General features: G+C 36.2%; 2 protein-coding genes and 1 pseudogene across 2 annotated transcripts in view; all 3 read right to left on the bottom strand.

Moving 5' to 3' along the window:
• Positions 1-2955, bottom strand: part of LOC107593352 (adhesion G-protein coupled receptor D2-like) — an 86300-nt gene extending 83345 nt beyond the window's left edge. The window contains exons 1-9 of the mRNA XM_016283035.1: positions 2946-2955; positions 2620-2687; positions 2200-2472; positions 1989-2100; positions 1634-1771; positions 1445-1547; positions 1219-1330; positions 794-843; positions 583-709 (exon numbers count right to left, since the gene is read on the bottom strand). Of these exons, the coding sequence (XP_016138521.1) occupies positions 583-709; positions 794-843; positions 1219-1330; positions 1445-1547; positions 1634-1771; positions 1989-2100; positions 2200-2472; positions 2620-2687; positions 2946-2955 (993 nt within the window). The remainder of the gene's footprint in view (positions 1-582; positions 710-793; positions 844-1218; positions 1331-1444; positions 1548-1633; positions 1772-1988; positions 2101-2199; positions 2473-2619; positions 2688-2945) is intronic.
• A 1957-nt stretch (positions 2956-4912) lies between these two features.
• LOC107593351 (adhesion G-protein coupled receptor D2-like) lies at positions 4913-6928 on the bottom strand. The gene is made up of 5 exons (XM_016283034.1): positions 6884-6928; positions 6689-6716; positions 6233-6451; positions 5503-6141; positions 4913-5121 (listed from the first exon to the last, which is right to left on the bottom strand). Exons 1-5 carry the CDS (start codon positions 6917-6919, stop codon positions 4913-4915), a joined length of 1131 nt encoding a protein of 376 aa, XP_016138520.1. The 5' UTR covers positions 6920-6928.
• A 1065-nt stretch (positions 6929-7993) lies between these two features.
• Positions 7994-23281, bottom strand: part of LOC107593349 (kinesin-like protein KIF14) — a 32550-nt pseudogene continuing 17262 nt past the window's right edge.

Below are 23281 nucleotides of genomic sequence, written 5' to 3'. Positions count from 1 at the left end.
ATACACACCCCATATTTATTAGTGTGTGTATAAGTTAAAATGTTTTTTATATACCATATTTTAATTAGTATAAATTATTTATTCATAAATAAAATAAGTAATGTATATAAATAATATTGTATTGTTATAATATAATATATATTATGTAATATATCTTATTATTCTACATTTATATTTGTATATTTTATAACATATTTATATATTAGTTTGTGTGTGTGTGTATATAAACATAAATGTAAGTAATATAAATAAATATAGTATAATAAAAACAATATAAGAAGTTTATCTGCAAAAACAGATAAGTCCGTTTTTTTTTTTTTTTTCAAAAATCCATTTTTTTATTATGTTATTGTGTTTTTATTGTGTTAGTTAGCGGTATTTGTTAGTTATTTTTTTACCTAATCAAAAAAACCCGACTGCAGTCTGATTGAGATTAACTGGAATGCACAATGAAAAAACATGATTTTTGAAAATTGTTAAAAAAAAAGTTATGTTTTTGCAAATGAACTCTTCATATATAAAATGTAAACGGATTCTTTGTTCGATTTTTCTTACAGTTGAAAGCACAAAGTCTAAACATACCCTGTGCTCCATATAATTCATGAGGACAGCAAAATAGGTGGTGTGGTTGCAGAAGCAGGAAGTGACATCAGGAGGAGAAGGCAGTGCTCTGCACCCTTTCTTGGACCAAGCACTTGTATGACCCGCCCTTTGGACACGAGACACTACATCAGAGACTGTAATATGACATGACACCTGTTAGCAGTTTTATAACAGCATTACGTTCTCTTACATGATATTCCAAAAGACGCAGACGGGAGTGACTTGTTTGGAATACTCTGCCTAAAGAAGAAAAAGGAAAATCATTATTTTTATATAATTTAAAACTATTAGTTTTATTTTTAGATTTTCTGTTTTCACTTTCATTTTAATGAAAGTTTTAGTAATTTTGTTTTAAAGTTTTAATAATTTTTATTAGCTTGTCTACATAGTTAATAATTAATATTTAATTTTTAGTTTTAGTTATTTTAGTACTAAATGAAAATAAGAAATAAAACAAGTTCGTTTTTTATTTTATTTCTGTTAACATTTATTTTATTCTCAGTAACAAAAATGTTTTGTTTTTTTAATGGTTTTAGTTTGTTAACAATAATAACCCTGCATCAGAGGTTAATCAAATATATTCACTTCTTAAAACGGTTTTAAGTGTCTTTTTACCGTAATCCCAGAGGATAAGGTGTACTGGACAGAGACAGGAACATTTTCTGCCCTGGAAACATCTCGAACTGTTGCTGAGATTACTGCTGTGGCCAGCTGACCAGTGTGATGCCTGCAAATACATGAACAAAACAGTGTTAATATAATGAATTATGACGCCAATCAACTATAAATCAAAATGTGAAGATTAATATTGATGTAGAAAATTCAGCATGCTCGTGCTAACCTCTTGTCTGCTTGTTGGTCAGCAAGGGTTTTCACCTCCAGTCTGGACAACATCTCTAACAGGTTACTGTAGTAGGTATGAATAACCATCACTTCCTTGTGGCCTGTCAAAAAAATATTAGCTTCTGATTAAATCGTGGCATTTATCTGTAGAAATACAAAAAATACCCAAAAGCCCTTTATGTCTCACCCAGAGAAAAGACTCGCTGCATTTCTGACTCTGGTATGAGGATCTCATCATGGCTGCCGAACTGTCTGCCGTGAACCGAGGGCTTGTACACACAACCACAGCTCATTGGCGTCAGCCTCCGCGGCTCCAGATGAATATCTAAGGAAGCAATTGATCTCGTGACTCTCAAAATAACAAAAACTCATCATTGTTTGTACAGTTTTATGCATGGCCAAAATTGCCATGGCTAAATAGTAATAACTGCTTGAATGCAATGAGGTTTATCTTTATTACTCTACCTCTCAAGAAAGCAAATATTGACTCCCATTTTTCAGAGGTCAGAGATGATGCTAACTGAAGCAAAAAACCACTGTACCCATGTTCTTTGTTGACATTGTGAAGCTTTTGCGCTCGATCCAGAGAGCATCCGCCAGCATACACAGCAGCTTGTCAATGTTCTCCACCATTGTCAACGGTCCAGGGTAATTCTATGAAAATACAGGAAACTGACTCATAAACTTGACAGAAGAGTGGTCTTTTTTAGAGGATTTGGTTTCAGAAGAGTCTATTTCAGTCTCATAACAAACCCCATGTGCTATCAAAACCTCCCATTGTTCGGCCATATCAGGGTTGATGAGCCTGCTGACTAGTTCCAAGCAATTGCGGATCATAGATATGAAGACATCAGTGGAAACTACTATTTTATTGAGTTGAGTGGCCTTATCGATGGTTTCTGTGAGGTACAGAAGATCAGAATGTGTGAGGATGTCTGCTTTGCGGTCCATAACTCTCAAAATGGCACTCAAGAGGAAAACATGACGAGTCAGATCATTTTCAGGGACCAAGGTTACATTTGTATCCTGTGGAGAAAGAGGAGGATAATGTAAGATCAGGTCATTAGACAATTATATTGAATATCTGTGTCAATAGTGACTGCATTTGGATCCTTATAGTGTATGTTTATAGTGAATCTAATACAAATCAACCGTGAGCTCGATCTAACTCACAGGTTTGGAATGAATCTCATTGCTGACTTGTGAGAAGAACGAGGTTCCAGGAAAACCAAAGTCCAGCTCTGAAATGAAGAAGGAAAATGCCTGGATTATGGCACATGGTCAAACGCACAAGAAACTGCATTTTAGGGCTCCAGTCAAAACAAAAAAAATTACAAAACAAAATGCAAAAGATAACAAAACAAAACCACACAAAACAAAAGCAAAATGAAACCGCACAAGCATAAAACACAAAACAAATATGCCAAAGATAGCAAATCAACAACTAAACACAAAACCAACACAAACAAAAAATAGGGAGTCACTATCTCTTTCCCAACCTTTTTCCATGCTCCAACCAACCATGCCCCCCCCCATATATATAAATATACAGTATATATATTGTGTGTGTGTGTGTGTGTGTGTGTGTGTGTGTGTGTGTGTGTGTGTGTGTGTGTGCAATAATAATATTAATGTTTTGTCTCTTAGAAATGCACATTTGACATTGAGTTGACAGTAGTAGTAGTTTGAGTTGGGATGCAGATGTAAATTTATGTTCATTATCAAAATCAGTAACATCTGTAAAAATTGTAACAACCTCCTTTTTTATATGGTGAAATTAAATTTTTCGGACTGTTCGAGTTTTATTCAAATTAACCATTGTTCTTCCATAGTAGCATACATTTACATCATGACAACCAGAGTTAAAACCACACATATAGCACCTCAATACTGTGGTAAAAATGCAGCTATATGGTTTCTAGGCAGCCTATTTGTATGAAAAACAGTAGTCTAAATACATTTAGTATAAATGCACAAACGCTATAGCTTAATCACAAATATACTGTAATTACATTCCATTACTCCTTTAATACGTCTAAATTAATATGATAAATTCAATTATCAAAATCAGTAACATCTGTAAAAATTGTAACAACCTCCTTTTTTATATGGTGAAATAAAAATTTTCGGACTGTTCGAGTTTTATTCAAATTAACCATTGTTCTTCCATAGTAGCATACATTTACATCATGACAACCAGAGTTAAAACCACACATATAGCACATCAATACTGTGGTAAAAATGCAACTATATGGTTTCTAGGTAGCCTATTTGTATGAAAAACAGTAGTCTAAATACATTTAGTATAAATGCACAAACGCTATAGCTTAATCACAAATATACTGTAATTACATTCCATTACTCCTTTAATACATGTCTAAATTAATATGATAAATTCGATATAAATATCACACATTTCTGCCACAATACCATGGTGCAGTTAGTGTTCCTACAATAAAACCAAGGCAAGTTAAAAGATGGCGATTTGTAGATTGAAAAGCCTTCTGACTGTATCGTTGCAGTTTTTCTGCTGTTTGTCAGCGCCGTTTCATTTGGATAGTTTCTATCAGTTGACTGATACTAGTTTATATCAGTCATGTGTGTTCTTCACTGAATTCAAGCGCTTCACACTGGATCTCACAGTGCTGTTTAGTGGTTGCGTGATCAGTGAGTAAGCACATCTGCTCTAGTCAGCCTCGCTCTACGCTGGTAAATGGACCGTGTGACACGGTTCAAATGAGTAGCACTGTTTTGTTCTGCTTTTGGCTCATAACCATTGAATCGAATATTTATCCAACTTGTTTTATCGAGGAAAATTATATCACTATAATTATAGTTATCGTTTCATCGCCCAGCCCTACCTCAAAGTATATCTGCAGGTTGGGAACCGCTGTCCTAAAACACAATATATATTGAATATGACTCTTTACTTACACATTTTCATATGAACAAACAGTGAATAAATAAATGTCAGTCTCACAAACTAAATGTATACACCACAATAACGGTTCCCGGGTAACTGAAAAATTACTTGCAGTGCAACTTGTAGTCATCAGTATTGTGAACTCGGTCATAAACTATTCACAATTTCACAAATCTTTTTGATGGCCTCAATAAAAAGAACAGGTTCATAAGGCTCATTTTTCCATTGATCGAACATCAGGTTGTTATTTTCGTAAAATAATTTGCAACTCACTAAGTTGTGGTTTGGAATGCTAAAATGTCCTTATCAAACCTTTAAAGGTGAAAACGATATATTTTATATTTTGTAAACGCATGTTACTGAGCGTATTATTCACACATATGTTTCTTTTTAATTAACTTTCATAATATCCAAGTGGAACAGACTTTTCTTCATTCAATCAATAACTAATGGATAGAACTAAGTCCCACCCTACATTTTTTTATTTTTCAATAATCTATTTCACAGAATAAAAGATATGTCACTACTTGTGTTACATTGGGTCTAGAGCTTCAGAATGTCATAAAGCAGGTGATCACCTTTTGGGAACAGGCAAACACTTCCTCTTTGAGTAGTACATAAGCTATTAACGGGTTTTCCACTTGCAGGGTCAAAGGCTACACAGGATTTGTCAAAATTGATGGAAAGATTGTGATGCAGACTTGGATCCAACCCAGAGATGACCAGCTGGTCTTGTGGTTGGATTTTGGAACCTATAAGAATCAAGAACAAAAACTAGTTTAGCAGAAAATTGATCTTTTTTGAGAAAATTCATCTGTCTGGGGCCACCGAACAGCCAGCAACCCAAGTTTGTTTCTAGTCTGCCAATTTTAAGATGTCATCATCGTGAGTCATAGTTCTTGAGCTCTCCAAGTCTGTAAAGACCATGTTTCCTCTCTTCAGAAAAGAATAAGGGTCCATTACTCATGTGAAGTGAAGAGTATATTCTAAAGGGTGGGTCTCAGCATTACCGCATGGATGAAATATTTACAACCATCTCAGCCTGTTGTTATCAATCAAAACTTGGCTGTATTCGCATGGTGGGAGAGTGGAAATTATTATGCAAAGATGTGAGGGTGACATGGCGACTCTACCTTGACATGGCGAGTTCCCTCTACGTGTCTGCAAGGACGTCTCTATTTCCAGCGCAGACTCATTCCACTTGAAGAACAAACCAAAAGGGACGGCTGAGCAAAGTTTTCCCATGCTTTGGATTTCAGATTTGACCAAGAAACGATCCCACATGTACAGCTGCGTAACGTTCCCACAAAGCGCCTTGCCGTTATTGTAGCCCCCGTAGGTCTCCTGGTCTTGTCCAATCATGAAAAGGCCATCGCCTCCGATGTGACTGGTTGAGTTGAGGGAATTCCCAGAACCCACAACCGCTCCATCCACCCAGATGACCCACTTCCCGGTATTCCCGTCCCAACTCGCGCATACAAAGTGCCAGGAAGCATCGTTGGGAAAGCCAGTTATGTAGGAGGTGTTTGAACCATGCACCAGCAATGCAAGGTGGACCGGTTCGTTCCCGGTGATTTGTGCTTGGAGTTGGAATTCTTTAATGAACGACTGAATGGCGTATGAGAAGACTGTGGAAAGTCCTTGGCAAGTGGGATCAAGCTGGAGGTGAGCGCAAACCGTAAGCGCTTCCATGTTAGGGAACTTGTGGCGTAGGCGAGCTGATTTCCGGTGCGGACGCATTGGAAATTCCAGCATGTATATGTCTGGAGGACCTGGAAAACAACCTGTAATGTTTACTAAAGAACAATATTGCCAATGTAGCAAATATGAGGCGTGCTGGGAAATGTGGGATATGGTGCTCACCAGTTTTTTGAAACATGCCTGCACTTTCTATCCATACGGGTAGGGTGATATTTAGGGATCGCAGAAAACTGTTCAGCTTTTGAATCTCTTCAGTACTGGACACCATCACAAAGGACCCTGAACGCTGGAGGCAGAGGCTGCGGGCAACGTCCCATGGCTGACGATCTGGCACATACTCAGGGTAATAGTCATCATGTGTAAGCAGGGTTCTGCTCTCCACTGTAAACACAGGGGTATTTTAGTTGACAAACACAAACATCTTATGCATTTGGCACTTTCGGTGTTAACAAATTGTACATGTGTTTTCAAACTTTCCTTTGGATTGTTTTAGTTACAGATGGTGTCTTTCATATTAACATGTTTTATATAATAGTGAGAGGACCATAAAACAGTCCTGCATGATTTGATCTGAATTTTAAGCATGTTAAACAATTACACTATGAATGCTCTGATTACCTTTTTCCATGCAGTGATGAATGAGGACCTTGGGGGGGGGGAATGTTTATAATTACATAAAAAATAATATTGGTTCAATACAAATAGGTATTCGTTATATTTATTTTAACGATATTAACATAAGTATTCATATAAGGAAGACTTAGCATTTTGCCACATAATATTTAAACGTATATTGTATTATTGATTACTTACAATAACGCTGGAGCAAATAATTTTCAACAGATTCATCCTAAGAGACAAAATACTCATTAACAGTGACACAAGTGAAACTTTTTATTGGAAAAAAAAACCCTAAAAGGTATTCTTTTAGCAGTAGTAAACACTTTCAACGAAAGTTCAACTTTGCAGGACATTACTTCATGAATATGTATATAAAAACGGAATAAAACGTCAATTACCTGATATGAGGTAAAGTTATAGTAGGAAGTCAGAAATATAATATTTAATCTCGAAGAGTAAAGTTTAGCAAACGGCTGACGCGCTTTCCGTTGGAAGTGTTGAGCGTGACTCTGAGTGAGATCCTGAGAGAAGCAGCGCGCGCCTCCCGCTCTAGAACACTCCCCTCACCATCAACACTACTTTTATATTTGAGTTCGAGAGCGATACAAATAACTGCGTTTTACTCGGAGTGGTCGGTTCTAAATCAAATCTTTTAATTTACGTAAACGATTGTTTACGGTGTAAAATAAAAAAAAAATCGATTTTATATATATATATATATATATATATATATATTTAATTTTACGTGTGTTAAATATTGGCTTTAGCATTTCAAATGACACATTTTAACATAAATTTATTATTTTTAATTTAAATAACTTTAACATAACTTATTTTAAACAATAAAATTAATCGTGTTGCCCCCGCAAGATTATTCTAGTTAACTAAAACCATAAAAATTGCAGTTTGAAATAAAATAAACATTAACATGGAAATAAAACATTTTATAAACCTTAAACTTCTTTTGTTTATCTAGTTAAACAACAGTTCTCATTTTCATTTACTTTAACTTGGTGTACTAAAAAACTATATATAGTTAAAAAAATAATTTAAAAAAAAAACCTCCTGTGAAGAATACTTTACATAAACGATTAAGTAAAACATGTCATATAACACACAGCTACCATATTTGTAATGAAACTCAAATAAAAATACAAAACAATGTTACTTTGTAAATGAGCCATTTTCCAACAGATTGCAGTTATGACCAAGATTAAAATAAATAAATAAATTATATAGAAACACAGAAAAGGCATGCAATTGTGCAGTATGTTTAAATAGAACACCAGACTTCTTGTCCCAGTGAGTGTTTATTACTGAAAGTATAAATTAGTGTGGAACAATTACATGATCCAGAGTAAATGCCACTGCAAATGCTAAAAATCTCCATGCAAATGATATTGTGAAATATCAGTGCGTCCAAGCCTGTGCAAAGGTTTCAAGTGCAAAAATATATTCAGAAGAAGTATTTTCTGCATGAGTTATAAAAGACTTGGGTGCTTGATCACTTGCAAAATACACAGAAACCCATCTTCATAAGTTATACTTTTAAGCCCTTCTTTAAAATCCTACAGTTAAATCTACAGGTCGTACAAAATTTGCAGACTGAGTGCATACTGTAAATACATCAAAATGAAAAGTGAGCCAACTTTAGCATTAACCATTATACCAAATATAGTTATATATATATATATATAATTAGTAGCCCTTCAATCTGCGGCTATCCAAAAATCACACCCAGCGGGCGTCTCTTGAACATGTGCTAATGCCTGAAGAAAGAGAATACACAACTTTAGGGACGGTTCGATTTCTGCTGCCATAACCTGGGTGAACAAACTGTCTGTCTGTGTCCAGCGTCTGTAGTGTACTCCATCTGTGCTTTTATCGAATGCTGCTGTCAAAGCCTGCAGCGCCAAGTGCACCATGATGTTCTTCTCACATGGAAGCCAAAGACTGTCGGAACGTCTTCCAGGTATTTCACGTGGAACACCATTGATGACATCATCAATTGTCTTGGACAGACACTTTATCGTCTGACTAAGGACAGCGTCGCTGCCCCTCCCTGTATTACATTAATAAAATGAAGTCATGTCACATATATGTCATATCGAAGATGTGTTTCATATGAATGCTATTGTGGAAAGATTGCTGTACCCTTTAGAGAGCGCAACAAAGACAAGTGGAGATCTTTGATCGCCCGGTTCAGTGGGAGGAGTTTAGCGGTGGTGTTCTGAATTGCACACAAGTCCAAGCCTTCATCATCCTCTGAACAATCCTCAGAAGAGCCTGACCTCTCCTGTGAAAGAGCAGATGTACAAATATCTCTTAAAGTGAAAGTTCACCACAAAAAAAACTCAAACTAATCAAAACCCAAAGCAAAACCAAACAAAAACTAAATTTAAAAATGTAAAAATAAATATAAAAAACTAAATCAGACCAAAAGCACACCAAACAAAACCAACCCCCAAAAAACAAAATGACCAAAAAAAACTAAAAACCCAAAGCAAAATCAAACAAAACCACAAAACAAAAGAATGAAATAAAAACAAAAACTAAACAAAACCCAAAGCAAAACCAAACAAACCCACAAAACTAAAACAAAAATAAATAAATAAAAACTAAAGCTAAACATAAGAACTAAACAAAAACACATTTTAAAATAAATAAAACAACCAAGCCAGACCAAAAACACACAAAACATCTCCCCCAAAAAAGAAAACTAAAAACCCAAAGCAAAATCAAACCCACAAAACAAAAAATAAATACAAACAAAAACTAATCATTAAAACTAAACAAAAACAAATTTAAAAATTAATAAAACAATCAAACTAGAGCAAAAACACCAAACAAACCCCCCCCCCCCAAAAAAAACTAACAAAAAAACCCAAAGCAAAATCAAACCCACAAAACAAAAAATAAATACAAACAAAAACTAATCATTAAAACTAAACAAAAACAAATTTAAAAATTAATAAAACAATCAAACTAGAGCAAAAACCCCAAACAAACCCCCCCCCCCCAAAAAAAACTAACAAAAACTAAAAACCCAAAGCAAAATCAAACAAACCCAGAAAAAACTTTAACAAAAAAATACAAAATAAAAAACTAAAACTAAATTACATAAAAAAAACAAACCAAACAAAACCCCCCCAAAAAAAGAAAAGAAAAAAAACTCAATACAAACTGAAAACAAAGCCACACACGATCCAACAAAATAATTAAATAATAATAATAATAAAGACAAAAATTTAATAAACAAAATAAACCAAAACCAGACCAAACAAAACAAAATCCAAACCAAAACCAAACAACCTCCAACCAAAAAAACTAAAACAAACAGAAAGTGGAAATAAAAACAATACAAAAACCAAACAAAAAAAAATCAATAAATAATTTAATATAAATAAATATATTTTAATGAAATATATACATTTATTGTAGGCTATCTTATTTGTTTTAGACCACAGGGTTTAGGTATGGTGAGTGGGTTTGAGAAATGAGTGAGCTTGTGGGTGCATCCATTTTTCCTTATCCCAGCATCCCATTCTCTTGCTGAACAATAACAACGAGCCTGTAGTTTGTGTATTGAAGATAACAGTTACAGCCACATTAAGGTGACAGATGACACTCCACTCAAACCATTTATTTTGTAAACAGCAAAACGACCCAAGACGTGCGATAAGGCCGCTCAGGTTTGGCGTTTTACAAGCGCTGTCTCCCTCAGTCATTGTTGGGCTGGTCATCAATCCAAAACATTTTACACTCAATGACAAGCAACAGCTGTTTGTTAGGCGTACCGACAAACAGCAGCGGAAGTAGCTCTGCAGAGTGCTGGTGAAATCCATGGGGCTGGATTTCTGAATCTGTGAAATATATTAGAATTTATATTATGAAATGTTGTTACAGTACACATCCATATCAGTTATTAATGTATACATTTATAGTTCAATATTAACTGGATCAATAAAGATCCCATTTTATCAAGTAAATAATTTATTAAGAGAACTTACTGGTATATGAGCAGATGAAAGATCTCGATGCATCTCTGTGGTGATCTTCTGACCAATGAGGAGAAGATCGGTCACACTCTGACGAATCCCATTCTGCAAAGAAGCCACCACAGACCTCTAAAGACAAAGAGAATGGTGTTGTATTTTTTTATTCTGACTGGTTTTAAATGTCAGATCTACTATTGGGCTGTAAACGGCAGCTATTGCACAAGAAATGTACCCATGTTGTCTATGATTTCTGAACCATGTTCATTCAAAAGAAGATCAGTCCCATTCACTGCCGCCAGAAAACCGATGGTTTTGAGAGCCGCGTTCATACACTCTGCAAGCCTCCTCTGGGCCTCTGTTACCATGGAGGAGATCTCAGAGTCACAGCCCTGAAAGTCCAACACTCCTATAAGGCTTTTACCGAAAATTAGTAAAAAGTTGATACTTAGCACAACAAAATTCTTTAAAACGACTTCTGTTTTTTAAATGTATTCTATCATTGCATTTGTAAATGCATTTTACTATTAGATACTTCCGTAGAGGCAATTTAAGCCAATATATAATCAGGTGAGAAATCTAATAAATTGATTATCAGATGTTTAAATGATGATAAATTTACAAGAAGATATTATTTAATTAAAGGGGTGGTTCACTGGTTTTATTCTAGGCTTGATTGTGTTTATGGGGTGCAGTCTAACATGTGTTAATGCTTAGTTTTAAAAAAAAAACTCTTTTTCACATAATTTACCTTTATTCCACACCGCTCTGTCCCTTCTCTGAGAAACAGGCTGATTTTTATGAAGCCCCGCCCTCAGAAATAGACGATGGGTTCTGATTGGTTAGCTAGCCCAGTGTGTTGTGATTGGCTAAACTGCCTCTAGTACGCATCTAATCGTCCCGCCCCTCTCCTCAGCGGCATGTGCTCCGGTTGTATTGTAAACAACGGCGTTGTTAATATCGCTTATCAGTTTGAGCCCGATTGAGAAGCAGAGAATATTATTGAAGAGGATCGCGCAGACCCTGTGCAAGCACGGCTTTTAACGAGGAACAGTATTAAGAACCGCTGCTTTAGAACATTGATTTTGAAACTTGTGAATCCATTAGAACCGTTAGAAGACAGAATCGCGATTCATAAATGAATAGATTTTTACGTACACCTCTAATTTTCTCTTCCTCTTCTCTAAAGCAGCACAGCATGGCCTCGCCCCCTTCGTTGCGTGTTGGGGTTTATCCGGGTTTGTGATGTCATGAACCCGGGAAGTAACTTGTTGTAGTCCCTACCAGCCGTTTTTGTAGGCATTAAACTGCCAGAATTTTAAAAGACGATATCTCCGTTTGCATTGAACTTTCAGCTTCGTAACTTTGGAGATATTGTTTATGCTCAAACAGCAACATTACACATTTACTAACATTAAAAAAGTTCAATTGTAATCAACCACCCCTTTAATTAATTTCATTACATCAAAGAAATGCATACAACTGATTAAATTAATTTTACTGATTATTATTATTATTTATATTTACCAACATTTAGCCATTTCATTACATATTTATTTGATAGAAGCTGATTGAGTGATTTTAATTTGCCTGTACGTAGTAGTAAAATGCATATGTTAATCACTGGTATACCTTAATATGTGTTCAAAGAAATATTAAGGTATTCAAATGACTAACAAATGCATTTTACTACTACGTACAGGCAAATTAAAACCATTCAATCAGTTCAAATGAAAGAATATATATAAATAAATATATATATATATAAATAATATAAAAATGTTGATAAATACATTCATTATTATTAGTATTATTATATTAATATATATTAAATATTAAATTAATCTAAAGAAACAATATCAACATCACTAATAAATAATAATTACATTTCTTTGATGAGGATATTGCATTTTTTTTCATATGATCCCCCTACAGAGCTAAATAACACAAATGCAGCTGACGTTTTATTAATTGACTCTGAATTGTAATGAGCACCTGAATGAGCAACTGAAGGTAGCCTCCAATTTTCTTGACATCCGTCTTGAGCTCCTCAGCTCTCTGAGACACTGAATCAGAGCTGGGCTTAATGCTGTACACCCAGTGCATGGTAATGAACACAGCCCTTTCAACAGCAGACGTGGCCTTCACTAGATGAGTCTGGGCTTCAGTACTACAGACAAACATTGTTCACATACACCCAAACAGAACAAAATGAGGCTCTTTGTGTGGTGCTGTGATGACAGGTCTTGTGCATTCATATTGAGCTGAATATTGACACTGATGAATGGCTTTGTTGATTTAGGTTTGTTAAAAACGCTGATGCTTACAGTTCTCCTGACTGTCGTCGTCAAGGTGTTCATAGTGGTCTGCGATGGACTTCACAGCACGGTGAATCGCCAGCAGGTCTAGAGTCAGTTTGTCACCTAAGCTTTCACTCTTCTCCTCTGTCGACTGGCAGGGCCACGGCAGAGTCAATCAGATCTTTGCAGATGGTTGGGAGGGCGGAGTCAGAAGTGCTGGAGTGCAGAGAGGGGGGCTTGTTCATCAGCCCTAAAAAGACACAGAATATCAAAGTTACTTAATATTTTCAAGGGGGAAGCAGTCATATTTCTTAAGCAGGCTGAAAAAACTAGTCTGTTATTCTAGTATTATTTATTATTTATGTATTATTTATGTACTATTACAGCATTTAATATTTTGAATTTGCTTTCATTTTTATATTTTCAACTTTTATTTAAATTTGTTTAAGTTTTAGTGACTTTGTTGTCTTTTGTTCTTTATATTTCTATATATATTTAATTAATTTTTATTGTAGTACTGTATTTAGTTTTAATTGTAGTACTAATTTTACTTTAAGTTATATATTAGTTATACTAATGTTTAGATTTTATTTCAGCCTTGAATTAAACAAAACTAAACAATAAAATAAAAACAAACAAGTGAGATGCTACTAAAGCTGTCAATAGATTAAAACATTTTAATCAGATTAATCACATCCTTTTTCTGTGATTAATCGCGATTAATCGCACTTCATGAAATTAAGCATAGACCATTTATCTTGTTTCAAATGGTTATTTTGTCATCATTTGCTATATTCAGCAAAGTAAACCAAAAGATTGAAAGGTGATTCTCAAAAATCTGTATTTTCTGCAAGCTTTTCTCATGATAAATGTAGATGTCTTTCCAAAAAAGGACTCTACAAGAACTCCAAAACTCCAAAAGGACACCAAAGAACCAAATGATATAAGGAGCCCATATGCAAGAAAAAAATGCAAAAAATACATATATATCTGAATTGTATAGTATGTGTACAGTGCAACAGCAAATAGCTTTTTTTACATTTTAGAGAAGCCAAGTTGCGATACCGAACAGGACCACATGGTGATGCCAAAAAATCCATAAACCAACCACCTGCTGGCTGCATATATCTACTACAGTACACGGAACCATTCAGTATAACTAAACACAGCAACATAAACATGACGAATCAAAACATTATCGCGAATGTGTGTGGAAACTACGTGAATGTACGGAAATGCCTGTGCAATACAATGTGCGATCACAGTGCGTCATGAGCACTCATACACGCATTAATATAACAGACTCACGCGTGCTTACTGTGCTGTACGACTCCTGTACACCACCGCAATCGTCTCGTCTTTAACTTGATTGCAATCTTCATACATCAAAACTTTACTAGCGAGACTGGTTATCCAGTCGAGAAAACGTAGTTTGCGTCTCATCTGGCCATACAGCAGTGGGATGTGTTGACAATCCGTTCAGTCTGTACTTCACACAGCGCGTGTGGCTCGCGCTCTTCAGAAACAATCACAGAATATGACAGAGCTCGTGTTTAAAAGCGAAACACACTGGAATGAATAATTCACTGAAAACGCAACGCAAGTCTGTTCTCTCTGCAATCTCTGATGTAATCAGCCTGGTTTCCTTCATATTAGCGCTGTTTTGAAGCGCTTTCCCGGAGTTTTCCCACAAGCAGAGAAGCAACAGTAATTTTGCAATAACTGCGTTAAATTATTTTTAACGTGTTAAGGATTGTAAAATGAATCGCATGCGTTAATGTTGACAGCCGTTACACAAAAACAAAACTCTAAACAAAAACAAAACAAGATGCTACACAAAAACTAAACTAAAAAAAAAATAAAAATAAATCATACAGCTATGCATTTCAGGCCTTTGAACCAATGAGATTACACAGTTTTTGATGTAATATTTATAGTGCATATTTCCATTTTTTCAATTACTGAAAACAATTTTTAATAGTTTTAGTTAACACTGGTTTGCAAATATGTTCCAAAAACGAGTGAGCTGCCTACGTAGACGTTATTTTGAAGACTATTTTTGTCCATACAGTGAAAGTCAATGGCGACCAAAACAACATTGTTTGGACTCTTTTGACTTTCATTATATTCACAAAAAATTCTGAACGATTTCTAAAAATTGAAAAACGTCATACAGGTTTGAACAGTTAGTAAATTATGACAGAAATTTACTTTTTGAGTGAATTATCTCTTCAAAACTACTAATCTAAATGATGATAAAATCAAAGAGTCATGAAGACATATACATACATACAATATAAAGGCTACTTTACCAGTGGACTGTGAGGGAGCACAGTGTAGGCTTTGAATGGGGTGCACTCGGATCTCATATAGATGCCCAGAAATCCTCCTGCTCTTCAGCAAACTTCTACTCCTGAGCCACAAGAAACAGAAAATAAGAAATAGAGATACATTTGAACTTATATCTTATATCTCATTATCAGTCAGATAACTCTTCTTCCTAAACAGATAGTTACATGATGTACACTTTGAGTTTACTGCTCATCCCAAGGACGGAAAGACAAGAGAGGAAGTCAAGAGGTGAAAAGGAATATCTATGAGCTGGCTGTAGTTACATACTCTTGTAGGCAAAGAAAATGGTTTAAAAATGCTGCAGGAATGTTCATTTCCATAGGGCTTGGTTTATAAAGGGAAAAATATCATCATGGTGGAAGACAATAACCAGTGTTGGGCACAAAGTATGCTTCTGTTCTTTCGTTCCTCAACACAGAAGTACAGAGCCAAAGAGCAGCATCATGGACTCCATGAGAAGACTAATAAATTCAAATACCTTCTGTGAGAGAAAGACGAGGTTGAGGAAGAGGCAGATAGGTCTGGTTCCCACTCATCATTAGGGTCGTAAAACATGTCGTCATCTTTAGAGGCGCTCTCCATCTACAGCCAATAAACATCAGACTTGATTTAGCCGCAGATACTTTTACGATAATAAGAGCAACTGCCAATACTACATACTTCCTGCTTTTACTGGGTAATTACAAGGAAATAAACAGGCTTCAAATGGCCTCATATATTATTGCATTCAAACAACTAAGCTCTGTGTTAAATACTCAGGACTTTGTTCAAATCAAGTGTGGCGTTTTCAGATTTTTACTCAAAATTTAATGGATTGGCCATAATTGAGGGCTATAAACACATGAAATGTGCGTTTCATTCATACTGGGCACCCTCGCACAGAAACACCACGTATGCATCACAGAACTAACAGAACTGATGACGTTCCAGGAAATCCCTAATATGGATAAAGGCATTGCTATAGCTGTAACTAAAATGAATTTAAAAATGTGAATAATAAAAAAAAAAAAAGACATAACTGAATGTTTTGAATGATGAAATGTCAAGCTCACCTGCGACAATATATGGTTTATTTGTGTTCTTCAAGCCATCTGGGGTATTTTCATAATGATAAAGTTATATTTGCAAGCCATTGCTAATCGACATAGTCGTTATTACTAGGGATGCACCAATACCGATACTGGTATCGGTATCGGGCCCAATACTGGTCTCCTGTACTTGTACTCGTACTCGTTAAAATGCCCCGATACCAAACGCCGATACCACACAGCATGTGATAAGCGCCATATTCAGACAAAGAAACACCAACAACAGAACAACAGACAGCAGAAAGGAGTTCATATACTTCGTAGATGTCTACTACGAAGTATATGTATGTAATGAATATAATGTTAAACATTCAGTATTAACGCCTGTATAGCAGATGCGCGAGCTTGCTGAGTGAATATACCTTTCTTACAGACATCACTGGAAAGTTTGTAGTTCGGTCAGATATGTCAAAAACAAGTAAGTAAAACAATGCACAAGTTACTTAACGGTAGGGAGAGCGAGAGAGAGAGAGAGCGCACAATTCTGTTGTGTGATCTTTGATGTTCACTCACTTAGCACACGCATCATTTGGATTAAAACGAAATCATAAAAATAAAACCATTCATAGGGGCATTCACAATAAACAATTTATTTTCAACCTTAGGCATACATGACTTTCTGGCGAAAGTGAAACTAACAACCTGTGTGAAATGCGCTAGGCTGTACTACTGTCCACAAACCAAAAATGATTCAGAGACCAGATATAATTTTTGATATTTTTTTTACTAGTGTGTAAATACTGTCATACTAACAGCTGTCTGAATTGTTTTGGTTTATTGTAATCTATTACATACCTTTCTATCAAAGTTATCTAACATTATCAAGCTGCATTTGTTCTGACTCCGTTTAACTCGGAGTTCTTGTCATATTTTATTACCATTTTCTAAACTATAGTGAATAAACTGTGATAATGTGAGAAATGTTGAAGGTGTCTGAATAAATGTAGGTTTGACTGTATCTATTTGATAAATAAAGTTAACCAACTAACATTATACATACCCTTTTGGTTTCTGTACCCAATATTTAAAAAATGTACAAATGCAATAAAAATATAGGTATCGGTACTCGGTATCGGCAAGTACAAAAAATAAAAGTATCGGTATCGGGCGAGTACTGGAAAAAGTGGTATCGGTGCATCCCTAGTTATTACAGTATATAATATATTTTCTGCCTCATTCTGTGATAAGAAACCACATCAGATCACAAAAGGAAGTTATTTCAAACACTCGACTAATGTTGTGAAGTAAAAACAAGTTATAATGTTCTCTTCTGTTGGACAACAGGTTTAGAAACACTTATCATTGCAAGTCATTACAAGGAAGATATGCTAGGCGTGTGTTACTTTTTCAAATGCATGTTATAAGTGGGGAAGAGTTTCCTCATCTCAGCATGTGAACTTACGGCACACACACAGCCAATTCTGAGAGAAATAAAACACACAAAATTATTTAAATGCAAAACCGAAAAACCGCAATTCACAAGTGCATATTGTACCTTGGATGTTGTACCAAACGATTCAATATTATATTGAGAATTGTGACATCCCTACTACATACACTGCATAAATTAATCAAAAACACTGCATATTCTTCACTGTGTAAATTAAATATACATTTCTTCTTATTAAAGTTACAAAAGTGATTTAGTCAAGAGCAGTGAGAAATTTTCTCTCCCTGTTGTTTATGACAGACAGCAGGAATATTAGACTGCTGTCACTTTAAGACCGAACATCCAGATCCAATTATACTGTTACACGTGCATTTTCTTTCTCAGCTGTTTACTTTCGCTTAAGACAATTTTACGAGGATACTTGCAATCACAGGCATTTTGACATACTTATAGCCAATACTCACTCGCTCTATGAGCAGCGGATTCATGTGTGCGGCCTGTACGCACCTCTCAGACCGCAAAAATAGTCTCACAGAATACAAGTTACTATTGAAGAATAAAATGTCATTAGCATGCGCTAGTGGTGAACAAAAAGAGCATGACCAAGTACAGTTTAACAGTTGTACTTTTTATGTTTGCTTAAAAAATGGAAACTATGAAAGAGGATGTTAAAAGACAGTTTTAAGTTTTTGCGCCGTGTCGCATTGATCAACGCCATTTCATGTCGCATTTTTATTGGCTGGTCAGTGGATGTAGGTTGTAGCAGCAAACACACTGTGCAATGATCATGCTGAATTTCTGACACTGTCAGAAAATGATCGTAGGCTATCTTTGGTCGCAAGACCATGACAACGGCCATCTTTGAACCTCTCTCACTGTACGACATAGGGCCACCGTTTAGGAGCCACAATCACAGAAATTGCCACGATTGTTTCACGATGCCAATCTTTTGTCAGCCAAAAATCGCTCACTGTGTAGAAGGCTTAAGAGCGATAAAGATGATAGTCCAAAATCTCTGCCGGTTGACGAATTTCAACCGGTTAATTGTGTCTACCGGTATATCGCCCACCCCAAATGTCAAGTGACATGCTACACAAAACAAATACACACTAAAAAAAAAACAATAAAACACTAAATAAAATAAAAATAAAATAAAACAATGTTAAGTGAGATGCTACACAAAAACAAAACAAATAAAATAAAAAACAAATAAATACATAAATAAATAAACCAGTCAACACTAAACAATAAAAAAAAAAACTTAAATAAAACAAAACACTAAATAAAATAAATCAAAACAATGTTAAAACAGACGCTACACCAAAACACACCAAATCAACTAAAAGCCCCCCCAAAAAAAACAAACCAAACTCAATCCAACCTATCCAAAACAAAACAACAACAAAAAAAGACCTAACCAACCGAAAAACAATAGATTTAAAAATAAATAAATAAATAATGTAGCTAAAACAAGGGTTTTAAAGAGGTCATGACTCATGACATGGATTTGTTTTTTATTATTAATTTAATATGTTCCTTGAGGTTTACTTATAATGTTAATAAAGTTTTTTGCACAAAAAAACTAATAAATGTGGAAAAAATTATTATTTTCAATAAATAATAAATTCAATAAATAATAAATAAATTCATTCTGACCCTCTTTCTGAAGAGCTGTTTTAAGGGGCGTGTCCTTTAAGGCTTGTCAAGAATTGGCCACTGTTATGATTGGCTAATGTCATTGCATAAAAAACAGTATCAACACCCCCTTGCTATTGCATGTGAGTGTTTTGACAACATTTTGACAAAAAAAAATCCGGCCAAAGCATTATGAAATCATTTACAGTTTGTGAGGCAGCTGCACTCAGATCTAGTATCTTTCAACAAATGTTTCTTTGTGAACTTCCCATGACACTGTGGCTCGTATACAAAGCAAAATGCTCCGATCAATCCTCTGACACAATCCGGGGTGTCATTAAAAATAGACTATCCACTTGTTCCTTACGCTGGGATCCTTCTGATATCTGTTTAAACCAAACGTGTCAAAGCGAACATTTTCACTCCATTTGTCCTATTGACGACAAACTCGAGCGAGTGGACTGTGTCAGAAAGCGAATGCGCATCTGTATACTGTATCCAGTGTAGACAAGATAGTGGCAGTGATTGTAATTTCTATTTGCTTTTGACACGACGCAACACTTGCATTCAGCATGATTATGTCAGCTTAAGCGACTGGATGCCAGTGGGCGGGGCCTATGGTGAGAAGATGACTGCACTGGAGACAATTTTTATGCAAATGTTTGTGCCCAGGTGATGTCACCTTGTACCTCAGATCCAAAACGAGCCGTTTTTGGAGCTTGATTAAATAAATGCTTTGTTTATAATGAAGACGTTTTAAGCTATGAAACTTGCAGGATGTATTAATGGTACAAAGACCTAGTATATGCCAAAAGATCAAGGCAAATTTGATTTATCATGTCATGACCCCTTTAAACCAATGACTACCCAGCTACAACAACAGAAACCAAATCAGCCAAACAAAAAAAATAAATAAATAAAAAGTGTTTGCCGCCCATTGTTTGTTGTGGTTGCATCTAGTTACAGACAAAACCTGGATTAACATTGAAGAGTATATAATTTATCGCTATATGATGTCAAAAGGTTAGGACACTGTGCACTTTGCTACAAAAATGCCACTGTGTAGCACAAGCAGCAGGTTTACAGTTATTAACTAGGTGAACATCTTTTATTAAGCCACCTGCTCAAGCTCCCTTATGGCAGCCAAGTTGCACTGGAACTTCTCCAGGCTCCAGAAGGTTGAAATTCCCAGTTTGGTGTTCTGAACTTGGACCAGCAGTTGGGCGTCTCCACCCTCGCTCTCTTTATCGGTCGCCTCATGTCTGTTATGAAAACACAAATTCACGTCTGATTCCATCCAAAGATTTTTCAAGAAGAATTTCAAATTACTCACTTATCAATAAATTGACAAAATTCACACTTTTCCAGTCATTAGTGATTGCTGGATAAAGATTTTATATTTTTTTAAATAAATCCTGTACCCACAAAGAGCAATTTGTAAAGAGCAATGTAAAGTAGTGAGTGTACAGCTTGTATAACAGTGTAAATTTGCTGTCCTCTCAAAATAACTCACACAGCCATTAATGTCTAAACCGCTGGCCACAAAAGTGAGTACACCCCTAAGTGAAAATGTCCAAATTGGGCCCAATTAGCCATTTTCTCTCCCCAGTGTCATGTGACTCATTAGTGTTACAAGGTCTCAGGTGTGAATGGGGAGCAGGTGTGTTAAATTTGGTGTTATTGCACTCACTCGCTCATACTGGTCACTGGAAGTTCAGCATGGCACCTCATGGCAAAGAACTCTGAGGATCTGAAAAAAAGAATTGTTGCTCTACATAAAGATGGCGTAGGCTATAAGAAGATTGCCAAGACCATGAAACTGAGCTGCAGCATGGTGGCCAAGACCATACAGCGGTTTAACAGGACAGGTTCCACTCAGAACAGGCCTCGCCATGGTCGACCAAAGAAGTTGAGTGCACGTGCTCAGCGTTATATCCAGAGGTTGTGTTTGGGAAATAGACGTATGAGTGCTGCCAGCATTGCTGCAGAGGTTGAAGGGGTGGGGGGGTCAGCCTGTCAGACCATACGCCGCACACTGCATCAAATTGGTCTGCATGGCTGTCGTCCCAGAAGGAAGCCTCTTCAAAAGATGATGCACAAGAAAGCCCGCAAACAGTTTGCTGAAGACAAGCAGACTAATGGTGCGTTCACACCAGACGCGAAGCGAATATGCGCATCGTGCAACTCGCTCTAGATTACTCGTGGGATGTTTTTCGTGTCACTCGCGCGAATAAAAACAGCGCGATCAACCATGCTGGAGATAACTACAATCGCTGTTTTGTACCTATTGTCAAAAAGTCCCAAATACAATGGAAAGCCAAATACCTACGTGTCTGGGTTCACAGCACCATCCAGAGGAGGATGAATAACGTTAGGATCCTTTATTAATGTGTGTGTTACATTTTACTACTGTATATATACACTGATATTACTATTATTTTTATTATTGATAGCAGCATCTCTGTAGCCATGCTAATAAAATACAACTACCACTACAACTGATTTTAATTGTTTTCTATTCTCCAGACCTATATAATAACAGACGACAATAATGCTCTCTTCTATTGTCTGATTCAACTGGACGTGCCAATAAGCTCTTCGCTGATTGGCTTGCGCGAAAACGCGTCAGACGAATTTTCAGTTAGAGCTGAAATTTTTGAACTTGCGTGAAAGACGCGATTGAGGCGAATGTCTCGTGTTCGCGGCAAACGCGTCGCGCATTTCGCGTCATTCGCGTCGACTGGCGAGAATTCGCCTCTATTCGCGTCTTTGCATTGACTTTGTATGTAATCTACTCGCGCGAATAATTAAATTTGCGTTTGGTGTGAACACACCATTAGGACATGGATTACTGGAACCATAAACTTATTTGGTTCAGATGGTGTCAAGCGTGTGTGGCGGCAACCAGATGAGTGCCGGCTGCATGAGTGCTACCGGCACTGGGGAGCTACAGTTCATTGAGGGAACCACGAATGCCAACATGTACTGTGACATACTGAAGCAGAGCATGATCCCCTCCCTTCGGAGACTGGGCCGCAGGGCAGTATTCCAACATGATAACGACCCCAAACACACCTGAGGGTAAAGGTGATGGATTGGCCAGACCTAAACCCTATTGAGCATCTGTGGGGGATCCTCAAACGGAAGGTGGAGGAGCGCATGGTCTCTAAAATCCACCAGCTCCGTGATGTTGTCATGGAAGAGGACTCCAGTGGCAACCTGTGAAGCTCTGACACACATACATATATACACACACACATAAACAAATACACACACATATATATATATATATATATATATATATATATACACACTAGGGCTGCACGATTAATCGCATCCGATATTTAACGCGCATCTTGTCAGAAAGCCGGTTCTGTAATCAGCGATAAATCTCCATCACCTGCGTGCTTTCACATTGAGCAGCATTAACTACACAGAGCCGTTGTTCACTGAGGAGGTGCGCTAAAAATCGCGCGAATATGAACGTGGTTTGGCGCAGCTCGTCAGTGAACAACGGCTCTGTGTAGTTAATGCTGCTCAATGTGAAAGCACGCAGGTGATGGAGATTTATCGCTGATTACAGAACCGGCTTTACTGATAAGATGCGCGTTAAATATCGCTTGCGATTAATCGTGCAGCCCTAATAGACACATACATTTATTTATATTATTATTTTGTTTTTTTAATCAATTACATTTTTTAATCACGAAGGACCATGGTTTCAGCTAAAAATCTTATTTACTGTTCTCTACTGAAGAAAAAAAAAAAAGTGGCCAGAGGGTCAGTAAATTTACAGCAAATTTAAATTTTTGGGTGAACTATCACTTTAA

The sequence above is a fragment of the Sinocyclocheilus grahami genome, unplaced genomic scaffold, assembly GCF_001515645.1.
Source record: "Sinocyclocheilus grahami isolate Dianchi unplaced genomic scaffold, SAMN03320097.WGS_v1.1 scaffold169.1, whole genome shotgun sequence".
Taxonomy (NCBI): domain Eukaryota; kingdom Metazoa; phylum Chordata; class Actinopteri; order Cypriniformes; family Cyprinidae; genus Sinocyclocheilus; species Sinocyclocheilus grahami.
The sequence above is the reverse complement of the archived record's forward strand: the minus strand, read 5'-3'. Positions and strand labels throughout refer to the sequence as shown.